Here is a 12,536-nt window from a genome sequence, read left to right as displayed (position 1 = left end):
ATGATGGATGCAAAAATTTGGAAAGTACCTTGTTGGTGATTTTATGTACTATATCTTGTGGAAATGAATTGGCTTTGAAAAAGTTTGCCAAGAAAGTCATTTCGTTATGAAATATTTGCCATGAGGAAGAATATTTGAGAGCTCTATTAATCAGCGTATAGATGGTGTTGAGTTTACAGTATACAGAAAACGAACTTATACGGGTTTAACCAATAACTTTTATAGCTCTTGCCAATACTCATTTAAACTCAACACCATCTATACGCTGATTAATAGAGCTCTCAAATATTCTTCCTCATGGCAAATATTTCATAACGAAATGACTTTCTTGGCAAACTTTTTCAAAGCCAATTCATTTCCACAAGATATAGTACATAAAATCACCAACAAGGTACTTTCCAAATTTTTGCATCCATCATCAACTACTTTTGATGTACCGAAGAAAATATTTTATGCTACTGTTCCGTATTTTTCAGATTCAAAATTTATCTTAAACCTCACTCGTATAATTGAACAGGAAATTCCCTGTCTTAAAGTCAGGCTTGTGTCGAGTAATCCTTGCACTATTCGATCGTTTTTTTAACTTTAAAGATCGCCTTCAGCCCTTCATGAGATCCAACGTTATTTATAAATTCACATGCCCTGGATGTCGGGCTCTTACGTTGGATCGACTCGGAGGTTGCTGAGGGTCAGATATTGTAGCCATTTGGGCTTTAGCTTCCGTACTGGTCAAAGGATAAAACAACCAGAATTTTCCAATATCAGAAACCACTCAATAATATGCAAGACTGAAATTCAAAAAGAACATTTTACAATAATTGATTATGTTAAACATCCTGACCAACTAACAACGCTGGAGTCGTTATATATTAAAAGACTGGTGCCCTCATTAAACGGTAATTTGTCCTCGTCACCTCTGTACCTGGCATAGTTGTCGTCGCTTCTCTCTGCCAGCTGTAACTCATTCCATCTTCACCTCTGATCATGGACGGTTGGTGTTTTCAGTAGTCTCTCTTTTTATTTACTGCTCTCTTTAATCTTTTTTAGACTTTATTTTTAAAAATTGTGAATTCCTTTTAACTTTATGTGATTGTAATATAACATGTCTTTGCATTTTATTCACAGACTGATGATGCACACAGTTGTGCGAAACGTATCATATGTAATAAACTTGGCTCTTTAAATCTGGTATCATGGACTCCTTCTGGACACTTATAATTGAATGCTGAAGTACTATATATATATATAATAAGTAATAATTGCTTAATATATATATATATATATATATATACTATATATATATATATATATATATATATATACTATATATATAGTATATATATATAAAAATATATATATATATATATATATATATATAATATGTATATATATATATATATAGATATATATATATTATATATATATATATATATATATAGTATATATATATTTCTCTACTTAAATCAATTATTATTTATTACTTAATTTATTTTGTTCTTTCTCTCAATGAGACTACTAGTAACTGTTACTCTACCAAACATTCTCTGGGGGTACCTCAGCGACCTCGCCCACCCCATGACATGTTTATGGCCCCATATAATGAGCATTCCGACCCCACTTGGTCCTGAACTCTGATTTGGGAACTCCTTTGCCCTTGAACGATGAATGTCTGAAAGTGCCCCAGTGCCAGGCTCTAGAAGCCTAAAACAAATGTATTTGACAAGATAATACCCACACTCTTCTTTACATCCTTTGTTCTCTTACAACTACACAGCAATGATCCTTTTGTTTACATCTCTCTGTCTGGAGCCATGGACATGATTTCCATCCTGCTGGCGACGCCTTTGAGCATGAGGGTAGGGCGTCGAGGGCTCATTGCTGGTTTCCTTCTGGTGGGTGGGGTCTTATTCATGATAGATCTGACTGTGCCTGAAGGTAAGTATTCCATATGAAGTGATTATTTCTACGTAAGACCCTCTCTCAACACCGACTTTCACGTTCTTAATGATCGAAGTTATTGAATCCCCAGTTTACGAAAATTAGTATTCATTATTATTTATAATCTGCATTATTTCTTACACAAAGAAAGAATGAAATACGCCAAAAATAGTTCATTGCTCAAATCAAAATGGGTCTTCCCAGTAATACCAAAGAAAATGCGTTTTATCTTTAAGTCTTTTGAAACAATTGCCGTAGCAAAGACTTTACCTCTTATTTACTCAGAATTACAAATGAGTCACTCACAGGCATTTACCTTATTTTTTCGTTCTTATATATATATATATATATATATATATATATATATATATATATATATATATATGTGTGTGGTGTGTGTGTGTGTGTGTGTGTGTGTGTGATATATAGCTTTGTGTGTGTTTATCTTTGTATAATGAAAAAACAGTTATGCTTTATTTCAATTTTAATTAAAATCTTAGTGTTTGCTAGTATATATAACATGCACAAACCTTCTCACGTACTTGTGCAAAGATATGTATGTGTCTGTGTCCGCATAATTCAGTTTTGCCACGTTTCCAAACCACTGACTATTCTTATTCAACCTTTGGTAAAATCTAACGTATATAAAACAATATATGCTTTCCTTTGCGTCTAAAGATAATTTCCCGTAAACGTATGTTAACAGAAAAACTTAGATGTATATTATTACATGGGTCTCTTTGAAATACTATTGCATTAAATGATAACGAGACTATTAAATAGATCTAAACATTAAGTGCTTTCACAATATCACTTGGCAAAGAAATGTTCGTTTTTACATTTATTAAAACAATTTTATATTTATTTCAGTTACCTTAATTAGATGGAAATCTAAAGCTGTCATTCTGTTATCGTCTCATTTTATGTGTCAATCGAGACCTCGCTCGATCGACTTCCGTACGTCATAATTTGGCGCGTAAACAACCGTTCTTCGATTCTTTTTTCATTTGTTATTTTATAAGCGTACATATGAATAGCCAAATGACCGAGAATATAGGTTACTGAGCCACATACTATAGTAGATTCACATCAACCGTGCATTTGACATCTAGGCCAGTCCCTTACGACACTCCTGATTGGCTGTTGATAAGCCAATGACAGGGCTGGAAACTCTCAGTCTCTCGAGAGAGTTCGCATAGGCAACATGTATGTTCCACCTCTCCTGAAAGACGTATATTTCAGAAGAGATGGAACATACATCCTACCTATGTGAACTCTCGAGAGAGACTGAGAGTTTCCAGCCCTGTCATTGGCTTATCAACAGTCAACTAGGATCGTCGTAAGGGACTGGCCTAGACATCAAACGCACGGCTGATGGGAATCTACTATAGAATAAAATGATATATCTGACCACACCGAAAGGCACATTTCCACTGGTATTATGCTGTAGGAACATATGTGTATTTTCAAATTCAATGGCTATAAACCATGAACTCTCGACTACATAGTTTTATGATATATAAATATACTGCCACATGCATAGATATACGATAGTTTTTCTGTGTAACAACGATAACCTAGGGGTAACGAACTCGCTCACTCCTGCCGTCTTCCATGCCGGGGTCAGTGAGGTCCAGCATTATTCCATTAAGTTTGCACTGGAAAGGTACCTTAATATTAGCTTATTATCTGAACTTGCAGTTATAACCTTCAAATTATAGCCATTTTTTACGATATGGGTACATTCAAGCTCTGGGGGTTATCATTTCTATGAGTATTTTAAATGTTGATACTTTAAAATGGGTAGATACTCTTGGCTAAAGTAACGCATCTTCAGTAGAAGTCGCTGCCTTATTGCAGAATGTTCAGAATCGTGAATTCCGACTTCTTTTTTTTTTTTTTAAACTGCAAGCTTATTACACTCCGCCCTCCCTCAACACACACACACACACACACACACACACACACACACATTGATATTCGCAAGTTGAGCTCTACCTAACGTGAGCTTCTTTGCTATTAACAGAGTTGTTCTTTGTTTCCAGCACTCCACTGGCTGAAATTTGCGCTGGTAATGACAGCACTGACACTAGTAGCAGCAAGTTTTCAGGTATGCAGCTTCATTCTTAAGGTTTTGAGAGAGAGAGAGAGAGAGAGAGAGAGAGAGAGAGAGAGAGAGACGAGAGAGAGAGAGAGAGAGAGAGAGAGAGAGAGAGAGAGAGAGATGTTGCTACAAATACGATGCTCTTCTTGTTATTGTCGACTTACTAATGCTAATATTATCACCGTCTTTGTTAATATCGTCAGTAACATTTGTAAATCATGATTCATGGTAACAGTAGTAGAATGAGCTGCTATTACTGCTGCGATATCCCTTAACATATCTAAAAGATTATCGCCTGCAGCATTATTGTCATCTTTATACACTAGAAGCTATGTATTATGAAGCCTGTATGATACAGAATTCACTTAGGGCAACATCGGAATGAGTTGCGTAGCTTTTGCGTTTCCTCTACCATACGTCACACAGTAGTAAAACATGTCATAAACACACGTCGACGGCCTTGCGTATACAAATCACAAACAAGTTGAAAACGAGTCAACGAATCGCTGGTCAACGCTGGATAATTCGTATAAGGAACTGGTTAGGACTACCAATAAGTTAAGTATATCTTAGTTTCAGCGGACCACTGAGCTAATTAACAGCTCTCCTAGGGCTGGCCCGAAGGATTAGATATTTTTACGTGGCTAGGAATCAACTGGTCACCTAGCAACGGGATCTACAGCTTATTGTGGGATCCGAACCACATTATATTAAGATATGCATTTCTATCACCAGAAACAAACTCCTCTGATTCCTCTTTGGCCGAGCCGAGAATCGAACTTCGGCCCACCGGATTGGTCGCCGAGCGCGAAAACCACTTGTCCAACGAGGAATTTAGGACTACCAATAAGTCGCTGAATAAAAGTCAGGACTACCAATAAGTCACTGACTTTTATGCTACCTGTTTGTGACGTATGCGCAATAAGCTGCCGAAATGTGTTTGTGACATGTTTTCCTGTGGCGCGAATGCACCCCTGTAACAGAGACTTCTTTTCTCCTCAGGTTAACTTCCTCTACACACCAGAACTGTTTCCAACACTTATGAGGAGCCGTGGATTAGCCCTGTCCATTTTCGCTTGCAATATAGGATTCATGGTGGCTCCCCTGATCGTGGATTTACTGGTAACATATTCATGGGAAATTTGAGCAGTATTTGCTCGGATTTTCGATTACATGTCATAAATCCCTTCATACGAATCTTTTCATGTGCCCAACTTTTGACACATCGATAGATTACATTTTACTGATACGTGATTAACACTCAGACATCACCAGAACGCATTTGTTTCGTAAGATTTTTATCATTATCGATTTTCTCCGAAGTCCTTCATTACTGTTCTGTTATCTCTTCTCTTCTGCTCTCTTCCCTCGTCCTAAAGGCTCCCCTTGCTTGGTGGTCTGTAGGCGTTACCTTCGGCTGCGGCGGCATCATAGCGAGCATTCTGGTTCCATTCCTTCCTGAGACTCTGCACAGACCTCTTCCAGACACCGTGCTGGATGTCGATGAGAGACACGAAAACGCTCACTATTACATCAAGTGGACGAGAAAGAGACGGACTGACGTGAAAATGGCTTCAAAGGTCATACCAGAAGAAAACGTACCACTTGCTATGTAAAATAATAGAAGGAAAAAGTACGTCTCCCTGATAGCTAAAGAGATCTTTACTCTTAATAAAGGGCATCATTGACGATATGATGAAGTTGTAAAATTAAGAAAGAAAAAAATCAAACAAAAATTAGTAGAGCATGGCTGTCATTAGCTACGTTGCCAAACTTCTTCCTGATTTATGATCCAACAGCAGTTAATTATCATAAAATCCTACATATCCCTCCCACGGGTTACCTAGAAGAAAGAAAGAGACGTTACCGAGACAAGGCCAACTTGATCGATTATCTACATCACTATCTTTTTCCTATCTCATTATATCATTCATTTTCGTTAGTAAGTCTTGGCTAGATTTTGGGCATTTGTATGATTACAAATTAAACCATACTTATCTTGTCCTGTGATGAACACAGTTTCATGTATAATTTAAATTCTTTTCATTTATTGTCATTTGTTTTTATTATAAATCACCCTTTACTCGTCATCAAATTTCAGTTCTTTCGCTTATTTTATGTCTTCATGGTTAGATAAGTAAAATAATAGTGTCAAGTTGTTTACTCTTTCTGACCTGGCATAAGGTAGATGTGACACGTGTGTATCACATTTACAAGGTATCCCATCTTACATCAATGGTTTATGAATCATATCTGGGAAAAGTGGCAACATCTAAAACGTACTGCATGCTCGTAGCCATTTTGGTTTGACTTTTTTTTTCTTTTTTTTCTTTTTTTTACTTTTGTAGTCTTTTGTTATAGATGAAAAACTTTTCCTTTGCTGCAAGTGGCTATTGCAATGTCATTATATATTATGTTCTATTCTCAGGTGTACATGGTGATGATGTCATTTTTATACACCAACAAATAAAAGACATTGTAACGACGAACCTTTAAAATCGGAAGGTATGTCTAGGCATTTTTATTATAACTTTTTTGTTGTGGTTGAGAGCTAGGCTCTTGAAGGCAATGAAAAAACCTTATTTAACACTAAAAGAGCTTCTAGACCTTCATATCATTTTGATAGCAGAACTTGATTTACTGATAACAAGATGATTAGACGTCCTCTATGTGTTATTGTTGTTATTGAACGATTCGGCGGATTCAGAAGACAGAAACGGCCATGCTATTAAGGAAGAAACTGAATAGCCTTCGTTAAATAAGAACGATACGGTCTTTCTTTTCTTCTCAAAGAAGTGAACTAGAAATCTCCCTCGTATTTGACATATTAGGGAAACTTCATATTCCTCCTGATGAAGTGACATTGCTGTATTACAAGGCTGTTATGTAGCTCAAGTATTCCCACTACGTAATCTATTCGTTTCGGTTAGAGAAACAATAGTTCATTGAACTAGAGTACTATACCAAAGAAGTTGTTTTATTCACTTTGATATTATTATAATCATACAAAACTAAGTAAAAATTCACTAACTTCATAATGTAGATTAAACAGAAAAGAAAAGTCACCAAAAGATTATCTCACTGAAATGCCTGTTAAATTAACTTCAAGAGTAAACAAATGAACAAATAGGTAACTATATAGAAATTGTGTCCATTAATACCAGGTAAAAACAATAATATGGAGAAATTCAAAGCATATCTTATGACGATAAAGATCTGTAAAATTGTTACAAGGAAGACTATATCCTCCTCAGTAAATGCAATGGAAGGCCACTGGTGCCAAGAAGTGAAATGTATTTCAATAGAATGAGGATGCAGGCGCTGCGAAAAATAAGTAGCCCGCGTCAACAATGAGGACATACGTTGAAAATAAGAGGTGGAATAGAATTGACCAACCATGATTATAATCTAAATTGTTATTGCCTCTGGTCTGATTTATAATTAGCATTGTTGAGAAAAGCAGATGGTCGTTTCGAGCAATTTATGCCAGGAGATAAAAGTCCTGAAATGGTACTGCCATTAGGACACGAGATCATTTTCCAGAAATAGAAGCAAAGAGGATCTAAAACGTGTGGTATTATATCAGCCACTAAGACAGATTTATGGAGCTTCACAATGGCTATATTTTGGGATTTTGGAATGCATCTAAGCACAGTATATATATATATATATATATATATATATATATATATATATATATATATATATATATATATATATATATATATATATATATATATATATATATATATATATATATATATATAGATATATATATATATATATATTGTAAAGAACTGTTCGTTCCCTCCCTGAAAATGTATTCTAACTCTCTTAAAAATGGCCTTGCCTGGAGGGACGAGAATTAATACAAACAAAAATCTACGGCAGAAGGCCGATATTACTGAAACAGGAGGAATTTACATAAGCTCTGGACTTCCGTTTAAATGAACTTATTTACATTAAAGTTACTAGTAGGACCAGAAACTAATGAGGTGGTTGATTACAGGTCCATCGGAAAAATGTGCCTGGAAAATGAACCAGACACAGAACTAAGAATTTGCGCAAAGCAGGTTATTTCAATGCATGCATTATTCCAAAGCATTCCCAATTTTCTCCCACAATCAGGCATAGTATTTGTCTGCAAAGAGATTGCATTCTAGCATCAGTACTAAAGCGAGGGACACGTGGGAAACATTACACACTGCTTGCTCTTAACATTCCATATTAAAGCTTACTCAAGGGGGCATAAAATGACTGGGAGCTTATGCAGGAAGGAATGCTAGCAACTAGGGGGATGTTTAATATCCTTACTAGCATCGCAAGGGGAATTAATCACATTATTGAACCAAAATTGGGGTGTGAGAAGCTGAACAAAGAAGGGGGGAAAGGCACCTTAGGAGAATGAAATGAAATAAAGACAAGAGGCATAAACGATTCACTGACTGCACTAGAAAATACCTCTTACAGTACCTGGAAATCCTGGGTCTAGTAGTCTTCTCATTTACTGATATTTCTGTGTACTATGGACAGTATAAGAACACTTGTGGGGTCCCCCAGAGAAAGCAGGGGAGCAAAAGGGGTGAAGTGGAGTCTGCAGGGTTAGAGAAAGTTCTGAGAGAGAGCTACTTTTAAAATCTTGGCCTGGGAAAACTCCTCCCTCATTTAGGACACCTGTGGAGAGTAAATCTAGGCAGCCAATGGTAGCAAAGAGGGGATTTAGAGAGAATGGAGGCTTCCAGTTTACAGGGGCAACATCAGCATATAGAACAAATGAACTTGTTTATAAAGAGGAATTACTTTTCCTTGGTTCTGGCTTAAAATCCTGAACAATATATATATATATATATATATATATATATATATATATATACTATATATATATATATATATATATATATATATATGTTAGGGCCATGGGAAAGAAGCCTTGAAGTTAAGGTACAATCAAATGTCACTCTCAAAATCTCTACCTAATGTATTTCAAAACAGACATTGTATCACAGAGGACTTTCAGTATTGTGTTGAGATAGATAATAATTGTTTGAATTGAGAGTACACATTTACAATAGGTGAACCACAATCATTGTTGTAATACATCCTTATTCCAAGGCCTATGATAATTTCAAACTAAGATTTTAACCCTTGAACTAAAATTTTCATTTGTATATGTTCACTATTGTTATTAATTATTATCCTTAACAATGTTTTAAGTATTACATTCACAGCAACTGTAGTACCATTTGCGGACTTGATACCAAAAGTAAGTCTCATAAAAAAATAATTTCTCTTATAAACAAAATTAAAGAAAACTAATCATTGACCATTACTTTTATATATGGAGTGAAGAAACAAATTTCTGCCTCACATCAGGATCGAACTAGGAATCAAGTGAAAGGTAATGCAGAGGAATTCGACCTCACTGGGTTAAACCCTCTGGAATTAATCAGGATTGTCCCAGAGTAGGACTCACTTAGTGTGTCGTGTCCCAGTGCAGGACTCACTTAGTGTGCCATATCCCAGTGCAGGACTCACTTAGTGTATCATGTCCCAGTGCAGGACTCACTTAGCGAATCATGTCCCAGAGCAGGACTCATTTAGTGTGTCATGTCCCAGTGATGGGCACACTTACTGTGTCATATCCCAGTGCAGGACTCACTTAACGAGTCATGTCCCATTGCAGGACTCAGTTTAGGCTTTGTGTCAGGACTCACTTAGTGTGTCATGTCCGAGTGCAGGAATCACTGAGTGTGTCATGTCCCAGTGCAGGTCCCGCTAAGACAAGGCTCGTGCCTACTAAGTGGGCACTGGCTGTCGACGACAGAAACATTTGACCGTCGTTCTTAGTTTCAGTTTTTCTATTAATTTTCTGTTACTTTTGGTCTACCAGTAACCTCATTCTATGTCAATGTTAAGTTATCTTGTTAAAAGATACAGCCTCATTTGTCATTTTTCTATCAATAGACAAGGGTAAGAACTTTAGGCACTCAAGACGAGGGTAAGAACTTCAAGCACTCAACATCCATCTTTCTATTGTTTTAAACAACATATTAGAAGGACATGACATAGATTGTAATGCCAATTACTCAGAATACCTAAAACCTTCAATAAATGGGAAAAAATTAACCTTATTCAACTTTATATATATATATATATATATATATATATATATAAGATATATATATATATATATATATATATATATATACACATACAATAGTAATAATTTTTGATTACCCTTGGTTTACAACCTGCAAATCATGGGTAATGGCTCGCTTTACATGGTCGACCGGGTGCTTCATCATCAATCCCCTGGCGGGCCAGTCACGGCTTCGAGATTTTTGACGAAAATGATCTCTATCTCCTTGGGCCAAGGTGAGACAATGTACCCTGAAAAAGGTAGCCAACACCACTGGATATTTGTTTATTTAATGTATTATATATACTAGCAAAATGACCCATCTACGATGGTGATAAAAATACGGGTGCAGAAGTGAAAAATTTATATGTACAATTTATTCAGTAATATTAAAATAAGGGCGATTTTTATACATACCTACTACAGAACCTCTTTGTACACAATATTATCAGTTTGTCCATAACTTAATTTTTTTTTCAAGTTGGCAGAGTCAGTTGCTCTGCTCATCGCCACATACAGTTGGCCATGCGTGAACATGGGTGACGGCAGAAACACACTAACAAGATCCAAAGTCTGGCCCTGCGACTTGTTTGCAGTGAATGAGAAGGCCAGGTTGATGGGAAACTGCCTGCGCCGTACTGGAAACGGAAACTGGTTGTCCGAAGGCATCAGAGGAATAATGGGGGGATGAACAGACGTTTGCCGGTGTGAGGGCCCGTTGCTATCACTGCTTCGATGATGTGGGAGTTTAGCTCATAACGGTGTACCTCGTTCCGTTGCAATGTCCATTGGCAGGATCGAAATTCCGAAGCAACATTACGGGCAGTACTTCTTCAATATTATTTTGTGCACTGGTAGTCCCGATGGATTTAAGTTATTCAAAAAATCTTGCGGATATTGATGATAATTTTCATCTTCTATTGTGTGCGAAATGAAATATTCGTAAAGTAACTAAGTCTACGGGAATATCCAGCCTCGTTTCACGGCCAGAAACAGCTCCGTTTCAGGGAATCCCTTCTCACCCCCACCCCCTTCAAAGGTGGGGGGTAGGTTGGATGAAACCCCATTGCAAACCATTTTAGGAGTCCCCACCATAACCCTGCCAGTTTCATGCCCATCTGACCAGCCGTTTGGCGTGATTGAATGACAGACAGACAGACAGACAGACAGACATTACGCCCATTACAGTATGATGTGTATATGTATATATATATATATATATATATATATATACAATTCGTCCAACTTAAAAAGACCATCGCTCATATTCGTGTTACTAAAAGAACTAATGAGGCATCCTTCAACTAACAATCTGTCATGCATTGATGAACTTCTAAAAACGACTCTAGCTGAATTCCAGTCTATAGGATGTTCAAAGTCCTTCACGTGTCAAAAAATGGCTCTTGAACTGTTTGCAACCCGTACATTATATTTATGCTATGTAACTTTCTTACTTAATTCCTTACCAGATTGTCCAATATAAGGTATACATTACAAATAGAGCAGTTAATTATGTACACCCTTCCTGTTAGCATTACTGGTTTATTACAAAACAATGCATTCTTGATAGACAAATTATTGCTAAAAACAACATATGTTTTCAGATATTTCAGGCTACGTACAACTGATAAAAATTCACAGCGGTATGGCAAAACTAAAATATATTCAATATCAAAATTACTTGAACTTTCGTGACCATAAAATGCCTTTTTAGCACTTTGCAGGTATCCATCAATAAAATACCCTTGCTAACACAATTCTCTTGCAATTTCATAGATGTTCTGAATTTCCTCTTTTTAGAATTCAGGATCAAAAATTCTATATGATCGTAAAAACATCCCTGAGAGGACTGTTCGTTTTATCTTGTGGTGATGGCTGGAAAAATTATGAATGAAAGCATTCAGTGTTGTTGGTTTCCGGTATACTTTGAATTTAAATCCATTGTCGGTTCTCATAACGACTGTGTCAAGAAATGGTAAAGTTTTGTTCTGTTCTATTCCCAATTTTAACGTTATGGATGGAACCAGACCATTCAAAAGTTCAAAGAACTCCATGGGGTCACGATCCCGAGGCCACAGGCATATTACGTCGACGACGTATCTGTACCATGCCAAAGTAAACGTAATGATATTTGGTAGGTATCTGATTTCGTAAAATTCCACATAGATATTTGAGAGAGTTGCAGATAAACAGTTTCCCATTGCCAAACCAAAACTGTCTATAAAAACATCAATTAAACTTAAACGTATTATCAACTTTATCAACTTAATAAAAACGTGATGGGAAATAGGAATATTTATATAATTCATTTTTTTCTTGTAGAAACTGTAGCAGATCATCAATGGGCACTTTTTG

The 12,536-nt window shown here is 36.3% G+C and overlaps 1 protein-coding gene across 1 annotated transcript; it reads left to right on the top strand.

Annotated features, from left to right (window-relative positions):
- The first annotated feature begins 1,570 nt into the window (after positions 1–1,570).
- LOC135211270 (solute carrier family 22 member 6-like) lies at positions 1,571–6,464 on the top strand. Its single transcript, XM_064244584.1, has 4 exons — positions 1,571–1,935; positions 3,984–4,048; positions 5,045–5,164; positions 5,422–6,464. Exons 1-4 carry the CDS (start codon positions 1,812–1,814, stop codon positions 5,656–5,658), a joined length of 546 nt encoding a protein of 181 aa, XP_064100654.1. The 5' UTR covers positions 1,571–1,811; the 3' UTR covers positions 5,659–6,464.
- The last annotated feature ends 6,072 nt before the right edge of the window (positions 6,465–12,536 follow it).

Source organism: Macrobrachium nipponense, chromosome 4 (assembly GCF_015104395.2).
Source record: "Macrobrachium nipponense isolate FS-2020 chromosome 4, ASM1510439v2, whole genome shotgun sequence".
Taxonomy (NCBI): Eukaryota; Metazoa; Arthropoda; class Malacostraca; order Decapoda; family Palaemonidae; genus Macrobrachium; species Macrobrachium nipponense.
Note: the sequence above shows the minus strand (reverse complement) of the source record. Positions and strands in the feature narration are given on the sequence as shown.

Coding starts and splice junctions, on each gene's coding strand:
- LOC135211270 (XM_064244584.1), top strand. CDS start 1,812: ATGGACATGATTTCCATCCTGCTGGCGACGCCTTTGAGCATGAGGGTA. Junction 1,936..3,983: donor AGATCTGACTGTGCCTGAAG/GTAAGTATTCCA, acceptor CTTTGTTTCCAG/CACTCCACTGGCTGAAATTT. Junction 5,165..5,421: donor CCCTGATCGTGGATTTACTG/GTAACATATTCA, acceptor CTCGTCCTAAAG/GCTCCCCTTGCTTGGTGGTC.